Raw genomic sequence first — 17949 nt, 5'->3', positions numbered from 1 at the left:
GGCAAGCAGTCTAGAAGCATTGCAAACAAGACGTTAATATCGTGTTGTGCAATCTAGGAACAAGTCACCAGACGGCTTCTACAAAAACAGAAACCACCTCCTCCCCCCCCCAAAAAATCCACATATATTCACTCTCATGAAAAGTAATGCATCGGCTTGAGTCAGTCTAAAATTAAACACACACCTAGAAAGGACAGGTCAGCGAGGCAAATACACTGTTCCCGATTTTCAGCTTATTATTTGGGCAACCCCCGTTTTTTCCCCAATCTATGAAAAATGAGCCCACGGCAATGCGAGGAGGAATAATTCGATTAAAACAGACCAATGTTATTACCTTTCAACAAAGTAATTACTTTATTTGCCCTAATAGGGTCTGGACTTTAATTGCCCGACGCGATGACAAGGGGCAATGTAATCGCATCTGACATACCGAGGAATTATTATTTCATATTGGGGGATGGAGAAGATTTTCCAAATCCGGCCGTTGGGTACTTGAGCATGAAGCAAAATTACAGGGTCCTTTGAAACGGCATACGATAGATTGGAATTTAGTATGCTATTCACTATTACGGTCTCAATCGAGCATTTTCAATGTCCTGACTGTGGAAGTGCCTTCACCCTAAACTTACGACTCTTCGTGGGGCTTAAAGGCTTGTTCTTAACTCGGTGTTACAAAAATTTGTAGCATCTACTGACATTCGAATACCGTTAGGTCTTGTGATTGTAATTTGAAATCTTTTTATGTAACTTTGTTATAAATTTGGAGTGTAGAACCCAATGCAACGCACTATGAGATGATTTTCACCGTGTCAGTACAGAAAAACTTATGACATATGTATTACGTAGAGTGAAAACAGTAAGTTTGTCATGTAGCGTTTCAAATTAGCGCGCCTCCAAGAGTTTGCAACTCCTTGGGCAATCACAATGCACGAAATCTGTCGACCAAATTCGTGTTTGGAAAGGGTCGACGGATTTCGCACACTGTGCCAACGCGTTGCAAACTCTTGGAGATGCGCCATTTTGAAACGCCCGTATTGGTTACATTATGAAGCATATTTTTTTATAACGTACGCACAAAGCTAGGAAAGCAGGATCAGATGTGCATGCACATGAATAAAGCAAACATAAAATTACATGGAAATCAATGCAAATGCGTAAAGTTGCTCCTACTTTAAATGTCAGCGAACTTACTTGAGTGATAACCATACCGGCAGCTCGATTTATTCCATTTTTTTTTAAAGGTAGTTAATGTAAATCCCTCTTTGACACTTGAGTCTTAACTCAAAATCCGACAAACAGAAAATATTCTCAGTGTACTGTGCTGTTCAGCATCTCAGGAGAAACAGCATCTTGATCTTGAAATCTCCTAACCTTTCTGGTTAATGTGTAAACGTACATGTATATATCCGTCCAGTTACTTTAATTATGGCCCATGCATCTCCGGCATCACATTGAATTGAATTTGCAACGACTGCACGACTCCGGCTGAATACAACTTGAAATGAATTTGTTCCATATACGTACAATGTGCATGGTCTGGATTTCCAACCATATGGACGCAATATATAGCGGGTGTTGTGCGTAAACACAGATAGTCATAAGTCAATGATGATAAGCACGCCAAGAACAGATCCCCAAGGTTTGTGCTTAACAGACATAAAAAACCTTGTTTGGCATTCCTTTCTATATGCACATAGTTTAGAAAATGGAAGGGAAAAACCTACTTTTTTTAAGAGCAACTTGAACACTCTTTAAAAAAGAAATCCTAATATCACTTTTGTGAATGTTCCCATTTTTACGTAACTGATAACCCTGACCTCCAGAATTCCACTGATGCTGTTTTACTAGAGTGAGGTAAACCACCTGAGGACCTATGGATGCCAACACATGCTAGACAAACATGTACTGGGCACTATGTGGCCCTCGTTTCTTATTCAAAGGTCCACAGAAGGGTGCGTCACGCAGACACACACACTCACCGAGTCTGAACGCGTGCCAGAGCCAGGCAAAGTGACGTGAGGGCATCAGTGACAACAGTGGCACGGACTATGACCAGCTGGATTAAAGGGCCCATGTCAGTTAGGAGTGTGTGGGCATTCCTCAAACTGTGACTGTGTCTCTCGGTTTGGCTTCATTTGACTGGAATCAGGCTCGATCAGTACGAATCAATGGTTTGTGATAGCATGAAGCCACAGACGGAAGCGTTTCCGTGTGGTGCAAACACTACAAAGCTGGCTGTTGAGTCTGCAGGCAATAGGTGAAGCTTGAGTCGGAGACCATGAGACATCGGGTGACTCCCACAATGCTACTGAGTGTGTGCAGGAGGCAGACTTGACAAATGGGGTTACCAAAGGGGGTGGGGGTTTGGAGGTAAACAAATAGGCGCACAATGCCAGAGAAGCCTCTAGGTATCGCTTTGGATGTAACCGAGTGGTCCTGATAAAAAGGCTGCTCCAGTGAGATCAGTCCAGCTTTTGTCCTCACACAAATGAAGCCTTGCTTTCCTGCGTGTGAGCCACATAGTAACAGAAGGATCCAGCACAGGTTAGGTCACCCACGCTAATGTCTGTGGAAGATGACAGACTTGACAGTTAACAAAAGCAAACAAAAAACCCCACTAAATTAGGTTTAGATAAAAATAAATAAGTGCCCTGAACATACTTAAAATGATGCACTAACCAATGTAGCTGCCCAGCCAAGGCCTAAACCTAGGACTTGTTAGTGATCATAACACGATTTCTATTGTTTTAGCCACTGTGAACCTGACTCTTTACCTTTTAGCCCCAAATGTCACAGGCTTCACAGAACCATCAAGAGCAATCCACAAACCAAATTTGAAGTCCATTTGTCCAGTAGTTCTCAAGCTTTTATGCTAACAACATTTTTCCCAACACACACACACACGCACCCACAAGCCTACATTACATGGACTTCATGCAGGCCCACTTGTGCACACCCAGTTGTGTTTTGCTATGCCATCGAGGAAAGCTCAATGTGTTTACCTTTGTTCTCACATTACACTATCCACAGCCACACATATGTACCACTATCGACAACAGCTTTGCCTCCAAGGACAGGGAAACACCCTTTGCTCCCTTTGAGTTCTGTCCTCTGTGGTAAAGCAAAACCTCTTCACACCCACGGAAGGACAAGGCTGGGGTAGTATGCCCTTAGTTTTTTTATTTCCTTTAACATTCGTCGAATTTGTTGTTTTGTTTCCTGCGTATTATTTTGCAACAACAAAGGCGGCATTCTATCACAAGCATGGGGAAAATGTCTCCTTTGTTTCATTATGAATGTCTAATTGGCATTATTTCACCAAACACACTTGAGTTTCAAACATTGTGACCACAACTGAAGCAGAGGGGAACATGTAATGTATATTTGGACAACATTTCAAGTGTGTTTTTAACCTATCCAAAAGCATTTGGGTTTGTGAGGGCATGTTGCAAATTGCAAATTTCTCTCATCAAAATGACACGATTAACTCTGATTTATGTGGAGTTTAAGGAATAGATATTTGGGGATCCAATCTCTGGGGAGGATAAATGTTAACAGATTATATAGGACCGTGTTGCTATTTACAAGGTAACACCGTGCAATATTTAAACCCAAACCGACATTCAACTTGATGTCATTTCTGGTTAATAGAGTTTTGTGGAAAGTAATGGAAGACTGTACAGCTGCCATTAACCCTAACAGTCCCAAATCCTCCAATTTCAATATGACTTTCCAGACACTGTACACCCTTGGGTTAACATGCCAGTTCATCAAGGGGATAATGATGGATCCAAGGTGGTTTCAAGTTTATTTTAGGACAGCTGGTCAAAAGTAAAAACAATTGACTTCCTTGGGGTTCCAGCGATAGTAATTGGAATTCGGACACGGGAAGCCTATCAAATCATCGAGTTGGTCAAGATAGATCAAGCCACACATACATGTATAACACGACACTGTGCGAAGGTCTCCTAATGCTAAAATTTACTATTTTACAGTACAAGCTGCATTTTTCTAATTATCTATGGCATTTTCAGAGTATTTTTGGACCAGCCAAAAGGGTTTCCAATTATTACCACATGCCTCGAGAAGAGCTTTTTATGAAGTATTCTTGCACACAGAAATACAAAAATGCCAGGAAATTAGACTTTCTACAAAAAAAAAAAAGAAAAAAAAAGTAATCATGGGATTTATGCTGCAGGTTGTGACGCTTGAAGAAGGCTTCCATTCATGAGCAGAGCCTGACAGTCTGACAAATTCTTTCCCTCTTTTCCACACCAACGGCAAAATTTGCTCTTTAATGCAAAATACATACACACACTGTTGGCAGTGACTCAGCTTTGCTGGAAATTTTGTGTGCATTTGCTTCAGCGCTACTTTCATCAGGTCAGAATTAGACAATACTGAGTTGGGATAGCCGTTGCATAATTGGATAAATTTTTCTGGTGTAAGGTCAACTCACGCGAGTGTCGTCGCATTATGTGGTCACAAAGTGTTGTATGCTTTTATAATGTGAATGGTTACTGGTCTGGGCTGTAGCAGTCATTCCATTTTGATGTTCTGTGCAGACCAAAGCTCTCAGACAAATGGTCAATAATTCAATATGAGTCTGTCGGAATTCTTTCAGAATGTCTGGAAACATCAACCTTATGGGTGACTTAACAATGGATATGGTGAAGCATTGTGTGCATATGGCAACAAAAAGGTTTCTTTTATTTGCATATTCCGTTTGCATTTGGTTTTGTTTCTGGTTTTTGTATCCTTCACAATTCAAATCAAATTATTCAGGGAGAGATTTGCGTAGGGCTTTCTATAAATTCAGTATCATGCTTCCGAATTTTGGCAATATAACAGAGCCAACACAAGAATATAAATTGAGTGAGACTGTAGAGTGCCATCATCAAAATCTGGTACTTGGAAGGAATCTTACCTGGGTCCAATCCATGAATGTGAGACATGGGTGGCTTCATGCTCAGCTGATAGGAAGAGCTGGTGCCTGAACTGCCTTTCACGGTTAATCTCCACAGAGAGGGTTGGTAGCTAGACAAAGACATGAACAACTTGCATCACTAAGATGCACAGCACAATATGTAATCAAAAAATTTATGGACAGAGAAACAAGTCTAGGAGGGCTTTTGTATGCATTTGAAATTTCCAAAATGAATCAAAGCTAACTTATGCATTTGCGAAGAAATGAAGACAAGTCAATAAACCTGTCATTCCCTGCAGGGTATGAGCTAATCTGTCTGTATGTATGTTTGCTTCACTGCACTGAGAATAGAGACCTTGCACAAAGCAGCCATATTAGAGGTACGGATCTCTTCTTTTGTTTCAGTAATGCATAGCAGGTCCACTCATGCTTGTGAACAACTGCATGCATATCCAAGATGGCAGTCGGGAAAGGGAGTTATATATATTTTTTTTAATGAAGACTGTGAAATATAGAGATTTCATTCTTTAACAACCTTAAGCCCCTGCCATATCATCTGGGGTACAGGACTCAGCACTACAAAATACTACGTAGTAACATGTGGCTGAAGGACCTAGCCATACAAATTACTACTTCTGGCCAGGGCACTTCCATTGTTACTTGTACAGAGAACAATAAAGCCATGCATTCATAGTGCCACAGCACTGTATGGTCCATTGTCTTGATAACGGAAATTTATGGCTTCAGAGAACAATGAGGTCATGGTACTCATACAAGCCACAGCACTGCATTTTACATTTTACTACTGGGCACATGTACTATTTTGTAGCTTTCAGTGAGGTTAGGTGAATTACATGTATGTCTCATGTGGCAAAAGGAAATGACAAAATTATCCAAAAAAAATGTCAAAACTACCTCACATGGGTGCCTTACACACCTCACCCCACTACAATGTCACGGCTAATGACGCGTGAGTGCTGGAGCTATAAAGAATATAGCCTTCATTAGTGGTACATATACATTCCTGGACCTTGAGTAGGTAAGGCAAGAGGGAAGATTGATGGCTTCATGAGGAAGCTGACTGGCCATGGAAGAGGTCACTTAGTCATTTCACCTTGTGTAAAGGCTTTGCACTGTCGCTGCCTCGACGGGAAGGCTAAATGTGTGGATGTCATCATGAGGATGGGACTGGAAGTAACTCAAGCCGGATCTGGGGGTTCACAGAAAATGAAAAAAAAGGGGGGGTGTTTCCCCAATGTTTCAGGGGTGAGATTGGAGGAACATCTACAAAAATACCGTCAGCAATATAGGGTCTACGGTGTAAATTTCTGTTTGCCATCAACTTTTATGAAAAAAACCTTGACAGCAAACATGGGATTTCCCAGACTTCAAATTAGATTGTTTGAAAAATCTTGAATGTAAGAAAAACCTGATGAAAAAACCCTGAAATCAGTCAAAATTATGACAAAGTTTGCCCCTGATTTATGGCCAAGTTTGTTTGGTTCCTGCCAGTTAAACTTTCTAGGAACCAGGCACCATTACCCAGTAGTTGACTCACAGTACAAGTATTGAACTTTGCCATTGCTGGGCTGTATCATGCAATCTGTTTTTATTCAGCATCACTGAAGATGACAACTCTGATATGCTACCGGAGGCAGAAGATTTTTGTTCTCTATTTTTCTGTTTTCATTAAATGTTGCCAGAAAAGCGGCCACTAATTTTCATTGGAAAGGAACCTTACCCAAATTACAAAAGAAATGGCCCAGTCATGCACAATAATTCATATGCATTTATTTTCTAGCACATGTTTATATTTTCTAGTACATAATTTTCCTGTTTCTGCAAGGACTGTAATTTGAAGCCGCAGCCAAGTAATTTGAACACAATCTAAGTTACAAAAGCAATCCAAATCTCATGGCCGACAGTAGGGTTTGGAGGATGGGATCCCACAGAATTTAAGAAAATTCTCGATCCGGTGAATCAATGCCCAGAGACACAGCATGGTAAAACACTTCAACAGCCCAAGGGGATGGTTCTTTAAGCCTGCTGTGCTAGCGGCTGGTAGCACTGTCATATTGCATCGTCTTACCTAACAAGGGCCCTGCGGTGCTCGGGCGGGAGTTTGAGCGAGGTCACAGAGACCACAGCGACCTCCAGGACATTATGCAAGGCCTGCAGGCGGGCTGCCTGCTCGGCCAGGGAGCAGGCGTCGCCCGATTCAAGATACCACTGGAGCTGGTTCAGCGTAGTCAGCTCGCTCGCTAAATGGGCAGAGAATAAGGTGGGAACCAATTAATGCTTCAACATCATTAATTATCAGAACTTAGGTCAGGTCAGACCTGAAAGATTGTATGGCACAGAGTCTGCAAGTCATGAAGTTTGTAGTATGAGCGGAGACAGAGAGGATGCATGCTGAATAAGGGGTCATCCACGAAGCATGTATCCAAGGAGGGGGACAGGGGGTGTTGACAATACCCCAAGGGAGGGGGTGCAGAGTCTGCTTTTAATACACTGTCATGAAATTAATGTACCGCGGTCGTCCCTTTCATTCATGTAGATCTTAACAGCGCCAGTAACATCTGTCTGATCAGTCAAAGGGCAACATGGAGTATGAACGTGTGCACGGGAGGGACCAGTGTGTGCATGGCAAGCATGGACAGGAGCAGGCTAAATAGACAATAGTCAGTCCTCTTAGAACCTCAATTCACAAAAGATGCATACCTATATAAACCAAGGTTTAGAAGTCAGGACATACATGTATCTTTTAATTATAGTGTGATGTCCCTCTGAAGCTTCTTATAAATTAAATTAATTCTATGTCTTCTTTAAAAAAAAAAATGGTGGCATTACTTTGGTTAAATGTATGCACTGTAGAAGGCTACTGTGAGATCAGATAAATTCTTATATAATAGATTTGATTCTGTAGCAACAAACCACCTAATTTGTTTGATTATTTCAGCCTAATTTGTCTAGTACAAGCCAGTGCTTGATTTTGAAGGCAAGTAACGGATGACTTTAAAGGTCAAAACTTATTTAGGCAAGAAACCTTTCTCAAGGCAATTAAGCAAGCTTCACTGCAAGGCTCTTGCAGGTCAAGCAGAACTTATCAGTGCGCAACAGAGCAAGTTATAAGGCACTTACGGTCTGGCTGTCTATTCAGCACGCAGGTGACAGCAGCTTATAAATAACAGTTATGAAATGAGGACCTCAACACCCAGCAGCAAATATTGCACACTTTTGCTGTGTGTCTGCAGGATTATTTCCCAAAATGGAAAATCATCCACTAGTTGAAATGCTTCTGTAAACTGTCTTTGACATTTACAATTGACTATTTTATGCAAAGTCACATTACATGTAATTTACAAATCTGCAGTGCTTGTGCAGTAAATGGTGTGTCGTCAAATATAAGAACACACATTTTTGATGGTGATATATTTTCAAATAGGTCACTTGGGAGACATTTTGTGGTAAATTTTTCAACATTAGGGAGACATTGGTCATTAGGGAGACATTTCAATGTCTCCCTAATGCTCCAACTACCAAAAGGAGGAAAGTTTTTATCATCCACATTTTGAGAGATGATAGATTAGGGTCTGAAAGGAAAACATGCAAAGTTTGGTTAAGATCGGATTAGGGAATATTGAATTATGGGACGGTAAAGTTTGAAAAATTTTGTGCACGTTCCTATGGGAATGTCTCCCAAGTGACCCATTTTTGGTAATATATATTTCTTTGCACTCTAATCTGTCAAGAGAGTCAAACCCCATATATTAACGGATTAACAAATTGTCTCTCACTTTCTCAGTCCTGTGAAATCCTCAAGCCCCCTCCAGTTGATCTGAACAGCCTGAGGAAGGCTTCAACTTTATTAATCAAGTTTGATCTGTAATCAGCCATTTCAGCACTTTATTTCACGACTTGAGTATAACCATCTCTGTCATAGTGCTCCTTTCAGCTGTGACAGACAGAAAAACATTCGGTCTCTAGAGGGCTCACTACTTCTAAACATCTTGACAAAGCAACAGTTTTCCTGACAAACATTTTTGCACTTACCAATGAAGAAGTTGGTATAGTCCCGCCTGAGTTTGTCTAGTCCAATCTCCACCAGCATGGTCAATATGGCCACTTCATCCACACTGACTGTGTGCATCTGCTGTTGGTAGGAGGCACGGATGGCCTTGGCCAAAATGCTCTGGTTATCACTGTGAACCTGACAATGTGTGGTAAAATACTAACATTAAAGCCATGATTTGGTTTCAGGGGATGTAAGATTTCATACACTTAGATGAATTGAAAACATAAATGTTATAAACTATTTTCAACTATGATTTTGACAAGTTTTATGAATACCACTGCCAGAAAATCCTAATTTTGACATTAAAAAGTTCCTTTTGGAGTTATTCTGTGCCTAATCTGAGGGAGTTTGTTTGAAGGGTTGTCTGCTCCTCTTATTCCATACTACACCTGCACTACTCCTGGGGCGGATCCAGGATTTTCCAAAAGGGGAAGTGTGAACTAAAGCAGCAATGGTATAATGCCAGCGAGTGCAGAATCTAAAGCCCTTACAGCACCTGCTTACGGCCTAATTATGTGTAAATATGTGCAAATTATGGGTAAATTATGTGCAAATATGTGCCAATATGTGTAAATATGAGTAAATTATGTGCAAATATGTGCCAATATGTGTAAATATGAGTAAATTATGTGCAAATATGTGTAAATTATGTGAAAATATGTGTAAATATGTGTAACTATATGCAAGATTAAATTTGTATTGGTAACGTTAGTAGTTAAATGGACATTATTCTGTCTGATTTTTTAATTACAGTTCTGTTGAAATGCTTGGGATGTGTATTTGGATGTAGAGTTTTTAAGAATGCATTTTATAAACATGTGAACACCTCATAAACATGATAAACGTGCCCATCAAACACAGGCAGACACCTGCAGGACTCTTACAATAGGCTGCAGTTCTCCTGTCTTAAGTTCCCTGAAGACCACGGAGAAAGCTTTGATGACATCATCATAACACGTGGCCTTGGACCACAGGATGGTCCAGAGACTCTCCGAGAAGTAAAGATCTTGACGCTCGGGAATGACGTAGCCACGGAGGAGGGAATCAAAATCGGTGTCGCTGTTCTCCAGGGGAGTTTGTACCTAGATGGTGAAGGTCAATAGAAATGACTGCTGCAGATATATACTGAATGTGCCAGGCTTGGCCTGTTGATTGAAGGATTGGATAGAAATGCTGAAAAAAAAAATGTGAAGTAACACAGTAACTGAAACCTACTGCAGGTGCATGTATTTCGAGAGTCAAATTTTCATTTACACTATAGATTTTGTCACCCACGTGACTGGACTGCGCTAAGTGTAAACAATACCATCACATGTGGACCGCCATGGCCACGGTGATTGCATATTCCTATGTGCAGCTTCAACCACGTACAAGTGAACTTGGGAACGCTGCATGCTTGACTAGTTTATCTTTAATAAGTAGATTACCATCACAGCACTATGTACTCATCACCATCACAACACAACACGGTCCAGCATTGTGACATCACAGGAAAAAGGTCTGTACTATGAAGGATGCTAACTTTATTATGTAGGCAAAAGCCAATGAGACAAAAGATCTGACACAGTCTCATACTCTCATCGGGTAATCAATGGCAGAGGGGGGTAGGAAAACTGGAGAAATTCTTAGTAGGCTCTACAGTGGTTTTCAATTGGTAACGGAATATACAGAAAAAAAAAAACCCTCCAAAGTCCAGTGAAAAGTGGCAGGACGGTAATTTCGGTTAAGCAAACATGAGCAAGCATTAACAGCCTACCCTAATGCTACAAAATATTCCCCGCATAAGTGGAGATCGAGGCAGGAACTTGACCGGGCACTGAGCAGAAACACTGACCGCGGAGTATTGGTCTGGCCTCTCTCCTGGCCATTTACATCTGAGAGGGATACAGTAAGTTCTGCATGGATATAAAAAGGGGCATATTGGCAGACCTGCTAACGCGTACTCCTTCCAGAGGTCAGGCATTACCACACCATAGATTAAAATGTTAAATGAAGTGAACGCTCCTTTAAGTACCTCTTAATCTATTGTGAGGTAATACCTGACCTCAGGAAGGAGTACGGCTAGGTTGGCAGGTCTCTATTGGCTTTATCTCGTTAAACTTTAGCCCTAACAGTCCTCAGTCCTCCAACAAGTGAAGGACTGAGGACTTATTAATGGATTTGTAAACAGTGCAGTAGCTGTAATGTATCAAATTATGCCCTTCCAAACGTGTTGTAGTCGAGGCCGTCACAAGGCCACTCCACAGACCAGTCACAAGTAACAACATGAATAATGACAAAAGCAATACTGTTATCGACGTGAACAGTTTAACAGTCAGTGACTTGAAGTCAGACTGCCCGTCTTGTGATTGTCTGATGGTCTTGTGTTAGTCTGGAGGTGGTCTGATGGGGTCTCCAAGACGACACAGCCTGCCGAATGGCGGCTTTTGGCCTCACCTGGAGTTCTGGCTTTCTCTGTGGCCCTTGTTTCTCCTTCTCAATGAGTCTGGTCACGGCCACCTCTAATGATTCGCTTGATGACTCCTCCATGTTCCATTCAAGTTCTTCAGTTTCCAATCCCTGAACAAAACCCTACAAGAAATGAACAAAAGAAATCTGATCAATGATTTCCATTAATACTTTTCCTTATATTTAAACAGCACCTATCAGTGAAAGGTTTCTACTATAGTAGTTACAAATTAAGCAAGATTAGTACTTTATTCTCTTCGAACTGGTCTATGATGTAAAATTCGGGGGAAAAGGTTTTGCTGGTTTAGAAAAACATGTTATTGACAAACTCTTTTCATATTTTGCTTTGACTCTTAAAGTATCCCATAAGCAGCCTAAAACTGGTTTTAAGAAGGGATGTCTTTGTTTCTTGTTTCATTTTTCAACATACACGTACATGTGTTTAATTTGTTCCTTTGGTGTCGTGTTTCCCTTCTGAGCAGATGGCATTTTGTGGTAACATGGGTGATATGCTTGGGATGGGGTTGAGGATTGAATGAGCTGGCCAGATAATTTGAGGAAGGGCAACATACCACTAGGGTTGAGAGCTCTTTATAAACACTGTAAGCTGCACTCCTCATGTCTCCTGGTACAGCGCGCACATGCTGTTAACAAACAAAACATCCATTTCAAGACTACATGTACAGTGTACATTGGTAGTTATAGCACTGAATAAGTATTAGTCCCGTTCTGCCATTGTGGAAGACAACCTTTCGGAGGTTTTGGATAACTTCCTTTGATAGCGCTTTCAAACGATGGTTTCACAGATCAGAAATGTGAAATACTAAAGTGTTCTTAATGAGAAGTTATGCAAACTTGCACGACATACCACATTGCATTTGGCGCTGTGAGGTTTCTCCAGGATTGCTTTGACGTGTTCCCAGCTGCAATCCATCGTGACTGATGTGCAGTGACTGTGGCTTGCTGGGTCCAAGACTGACGTCTCATGGTAGGTCATTCCTACAATCTCATACTGAGCAAGAGCAGAGGTAGTCACCTACAAGGAAGAAGCAGAAATGAAAATTTGGAGATGCAAGGATGGGGTTGACCAATGATAAAAATAGCTGAAAACAGCTGAAAAAAAGACATAAAGAAGCTGAACTGTGAAAATCTCCTACACTTTTGAACACAGCCAGTGAGGGAAAAAAAGCTGAAATCAGCTGAAAAGCTGGGAAATCTCACCCCTGGAGATGAAGAGATATCCACAAGAAACCAGCAGAGGAGTTGCAATAATGGCAGAGGTAGAATAATGTGACATTTGAGGACTTTTAACAGCAGACACTAAGGCAGGAAAGAGTTCTGGCTCTGATTACACGAATCATAAACTTTGGTTTCTGTACAAATGGCTAAAAGTTGCAAACACTGAACAGACAAAAGAACTTTATGAATCAGAAATCACACTGTAGAAGATCCAAGCTATAAAACCAGATGTGCTTACATTGTCTTTATGCTGTAGGCCTCCACTCTGCTGAATCACTTGGTCAACAGTAAGAAGACTGGACTTGGACATCACTGGACCTAAGAAATAGTTTAATATTACAGCTTACGCAACCTATGATTCATGGCAATACTCAGCACTAGCCTCAAATGGCAATAGTAACAGCTTCCCAGATGCACTGCTGTTGAGGATCTTTTGAACACCTGTGCGTTTTGGCTTGAAACACTGCTAAATGTGACCACATGCAACAGTTGTAAAAGTACATATATACAGTGTACATGTACATGCAGCTTACTTGATGTACATAAAAACTTACCAAATTTGGTGGTCAGCCATCATACAGCCAAACAGTCACAGGGTCTAAACGTGCCAGCCGCCACAAGATCCAATGCTGATATGTTGAATTAGATTACCTTCCATTGTCTCTATTACTTCATGGTTAGTTTGCTGCTGCTGCAACGCCAGACGGTCAGCAGCAGCAATGTGTTGCTGATTGAACCTCAACAGGAAATCCTTAACACGGCATGCATCACTATCCATTATCCAGATGCCAGTCTCTACAGGGAAAACTTACCAAAACAAGACACAGTTGTCACTGACATGCCTGGCGACCTCTGACCTTTACCCTCCGCCGACCTCGCCCTCTTATTGGCTGAGCATGCCATCACTGCGGTGTGATCTCTGTCTTTACCATCACAGTACACAACCATATCAGGTAGCGCATCGTCTGCCCCTTCGTCTGTTCCTCGCAACGAGGCAAGGTGTGGGTTGTTGCAGATATTGTGAAGAGAAAGAAGATATCTGCAGCACACAGTTGAAAACATTTCGTACATGTACATGAAAATATGCTTTTTCCAATCACAACAGGCAAGGCAAAAGACTTCATGACAGCATTTTCAAGATAGTGAACTATCTTTTATGATGCAAGAGTTGACAAAAGAGAGTTATCATCACTGTGTGGGTAAACTTGTATGGGGTATTAAACTAAACAGTTTCCCTAAAACCTGCATGTATACTTCTGTGAAACCTCCTGGTAAGTTTGGAAGAATATGGTTTAGTAATACAAGGGCTGAAGGCTCATCGGAGCTGCTGGTAAACAGGAATATTTCACAATATATCAATTCAAATCTCAATAAATACCCGTAATGAATTCTGAACATATTTCACCTGGCTTTGTCCAAGGATACCGGCCAACAAGTCTTACATTCATCAGGATCTGCGTCACTCCTCCTACTGACATATGATCTTTCTGCATCATCCTGAAACTCATCCATTAAACTGCTGTTGTTTTTTCCCAAACCCTTGGGAATAAGAAACACAAAGATGTAATGTGAGTCTTGTGAGACCCCCCCACATTTCACTTTTTAGTACTTGTACATATGATCTCAAAACTGAGTAGGTACATGTAGATAGGATTTTTCAAATTTTTTTATTCACTTTTTCTAATACTTTTTCTAACAGTAGGAGTTGTCGGGTGTTTGATATACATTTGTAAAATGAACACTTAAAAGGGTACTCCATGTATGGGGTTCCCACAGAAATCTAGGAAACCAATGACATGACTTGTTTGGGCCTTTCTACGACTAATGATAATTTCCATGTCATTTACACTCCATTTTACAAAGAAGGGTCATCTGGTGCCATGGAGCAGAAGACTGCCATACATGTAGACTGACAGGGAGCTGGATACAGTACAGTACAAATTGGCCTATGGCATATCAAAATAAAAAGAATCTTACCGTAATCTTGATTCGCAAATCTTTTCCATTACCTTTTTTTCCTCTGGAAACAAGATTCCATGAGATCCTACATGTACATGTATTTTCCTACATTTTCCATGACTTTGCAATGACTTTCCAGGACATTTTTTCAGGATTTTCTATGACCATGGGAACCTTAATGTAGTCACATTCACGTACATATAAAAGTCTGTTCAACCTTTTTGCACCACATTCAAACTACAATCTTAGACACGTGTTGCTTTGTTTACAAGGTCACATTTTCCCCGATTCCCCCCCCCAAAAATTTAGGGTCACTCAGTCAAAATACATGTAGGGGAGGTTAGACAACAAGATACATAACTCGGGGGGGGGGGGACTGAGTCCCTTTCCAAAGGAGTGGTGGAAAACAGGCCCACTGTAAAAACAATGGCAATCACATCATACCTTGGAGATGTCATCTTCCTGGACTAAGATGACTTTCCCTTCCTTCCGAAAATTGTGATCAGACCCCAGGATTTCTCTTATTTCTTCAGATGTAGAGTCAACGAGTGACAGCGTGTAGTCTTTGAAGATGACACTTGGCTTCACTTCATTTTGCTGGTACAAAGTTAAAAGTCTGCCAAAAAGAGGAATTTTCAATGCATTGAAAATCTACATGTATACATGTACATGTATTTTGCTGTCATCTGGTTGCAATTTACTCCTTTTTTTTAATTTGAACGTCAGGATTGAGCCAGTAACATGTGATAATTAAACTGATAAATTCACCCTTCATGAAAAGGCGATTGCGTGGCTGAGTGGTTAAGGCATGCAGCATTAGCACTGGCCTGCACCAGGATATGAAGCCCCAGCTTTGAGACCTACATGTAATTCAGGCTATTCAAAGTTTTCTTCTATTGTCACTATCCTTCTCTTGTTTTAAAATTCCCCATTTTAATTTTTATTTTGTTTGTAACACCAACTTAGTACATTGTAAATGTGTAGGCTGAAAAATAAACATTGTTGGCAAATGTGGGATAGATAATTTAAGTTTGAATGAGCTTCAAATTTCAAGTCCTGATTACAGTCAATAGTAGCTCATTCAGGCATAAATATTCAGGCGCAATAGGCAAAATATGCTTCAGGCCATGAGAATGAAGGTCATGAATTTGCTTCCATTGTCAACATCCTGAAAGTTACCATTTTTTGGTATTTTTATTTTCATTTAGACATTTTATTTAAAACTAAATTAGGGTGACAGGTACATGCATCTAACCGACTCAAATTCTGCTTTAAATTTTTTGAGACTCAAGTCTTATAAGTTTGTACTTGAGTCGAGTCTCCATGAGAGATTCAAGTCGAGTAAAGTCATTTGGTCGCAGAGACTTGATTCGAGTCATTTACCGGTCAGGACTCGAGTAGAGTCGCCAAAATTTAGGACTCAAGTCGGACTCAAGTTGAGTCACAGACTGAAGTCATTACCCATTTTTCTGGATGTTATGTGGCATCTGCACATACAACTCTATTCCATTTTTTAAAACCATTTCTAAGCAAAAGCTACTTTGTGACTCAAAATGAGTATTATGAGTTACAAATCAGTTGAATAATCATGCTAGTCATCGGCCATGTACATGCAGGCCTACTCATTGGACATCATGGTCGGCGGTGTAAAGCTATTTACTTATTCCTCGTTTGACATTCGACATTAAATGTTGAAGAAACTACTGATGAGGGACAAAGAAGGACTTACAACTCAACTTTAAAGTGCTCGATGAGCATCGCCACCCGGTCAGACAAAACAGTAAGAAACACTCCAAAAATGCTCAATTACTGCCTCCAGCTAAGCAGTACAAGTGAGGCCAGTACTATCCAAGAAATATTTGGTGTGTTTTATTTGTTTCCTGTTAATTACAGGAAACAGCGAGCAAAATATCTCTAACATGTCTAACATTAGATCTACTTTTGCCATCGTGAATAAACTTTTTTATTTTGATACACTGTTCCATTATCCATGCAATGTTTGTAATTTTATTTAGGCTCTCTAAAACATGTTTTCAAAGTCTTTGTAAGAATTTGACAACGGTGAAAAATAGGCCTAACAGAAGAAAGGTTATAAAAGAAAATAACGGGAGGAGTTCCATATACTGACGCTAGCAATTTTTCCTTACAATGACTTAATACATAATAGCCATCAGAAAGCAAAAAGATGTCCAGAAAAGTTCAATTTAGGAGGGGAAAACCACGGCGTTTACTTAGAACATGTAGAAAAAACTTGGAATTTTTAAGACCCGTCAACAGGGCACGACGAATACTCCTCCGTCGTACATGTATATGACGGAGTATTGTTTGTTTACACCCTGTTTACGGGTGTAAAAAAGTTTACAGGTCTAGGAATGTTTTTCAGACCAGTCTCATAGGGTTTGTGCACAGGGTGTCAAGTGGGGTCCGTACATGGAACTCTTTCCAAAATAATGTAGGCCTATGGAAATGAAAAATATCTTCATGTTTTCTAAACATTTTCTGAATGAACTGTCCGGAAATTGGACAGACATGACAATTAAGTTTTGCAACAATCACGACACAGTCATGACAGTGATAACAAACATGACAAAAATGACGAATAGCTTAATTCACTGGGAAAGCGTTATAAATGGAAGTGAGACTGAGATGAGACTCGAAGCAGCTTCTCGTCGTGGAACCTTACTTTTTGACTGACTCCAGGAAGTCTTCTACATCAGCTCTGAAGGTTTTCATGACGCCTACAACAACATTTCAATGCGTGGATATGATGTAGTGGCCAACTTCTACATTTGGCCTGCATTTCAGAATTTGGCGCTACAGAGCATCATGGGCTGGTTGGACGGCGTAGGCCAAACAAGCAATATAATTGTTTCTCCCATTTGTTACATTGAAAAATCACGGCAGGGAGGGGATAATTTTCTCTAAATTTGTAGCTAAATTGTGTAACTGCATGGAGGAATAAAACAAGTGGCGAATTCCTATGTAATGGTATATTGGTTTACTAAATTGTTGGTAGGCTCTTTCTGAGATTTACGAGTGTTTAGGAAGCCTGCCTAAGGGAAAGAAAAAGTCCAAAAAAATAGGGAAGATGGAAGGGAAATTGTCCTGCCCCTTGCGCTAATGATATGATGCCATGGTGCCCAGTATAGAATTACTACTAGTACATGTAGTACTAGTGTGCAGGATTACTGGTTTCAGAACTAGCATTGTGTACATTGGGCTTGTCATTCCTTTCATCAGAATCATCACAGTGGCGTAAATCTGTGTCGGAAATGGGGTTGTGGTGAGTTAGTTGGGGAAG

General features: G+C 40.6%; 1 protein-coding gene across 2 annotated transcripts; it reads right to left on the bottom strand.

The window, feature by feature from the left end:
* Window positions 1-327: 327 nt before the first annotated feature.
* On the bottom strand, window positions 328-17524 carry LOC110976055 (protein zwilch homolog). 2 transcript variants are annotated; one of them, XM_022229009.2, is made up of 14 exons: window positions 17332-17524; window positions 15093-15264; window positions 14095-14228; window positions 13502-13728; window positions 12928-13007; window positions 12319-12486; window positions 12023-12094; window positions 11439-11573; window positions 9887-10084; window positions 8981-9137; window positions 7017-7188; window positions 6042-6137; window positions 4928-5037; window positions 328-2566 (listed from the first exon to the last, which is right to left on the bottom strand). In XM_022229009.2, exons 1-14 carry the CDS (start codon window positions 17379-17381, stop codon window positions 2481-2483), a joined length of 1857 nt encoding a protein of 618 aa, XP_022084701.2. In that variant the 5' UTR covers window positions 17382-17524; the 3' UTR covers window positions 328-2480. The 2 variants fall into 2 exon arrangements, with proteins under 2 accessions (XP_022084701.2, XP_086996016.1); XM_087139890.1 differs by lacking the exon at window positions 17332-17524 and having other exon boundaries at window positions 15086-15253.
* Between the last annotated feature and the right edge of the window lie 425 nt (window positions 17525-17949).

Source organism: Acanthaster planci, linkage group LG08, assembly GCF_054643075.1.
Source record: "Acanthaster planci isolate LZ-2023a linkage group LG08, COTS_SCS, whole genome shotgun sequence".
Lineage (NCBI taxonomy): Eukaryota > Metazoa > Echinodermata > Asteroidea > Valvatida > Acanthasteridae > Acanthaster > Acanthaster planci.
The sequence above is the reverse complement of the archived record's forward strand: the minus strand, read 5'-3'. Positions and strand labels throughout refer to the sequence as shown.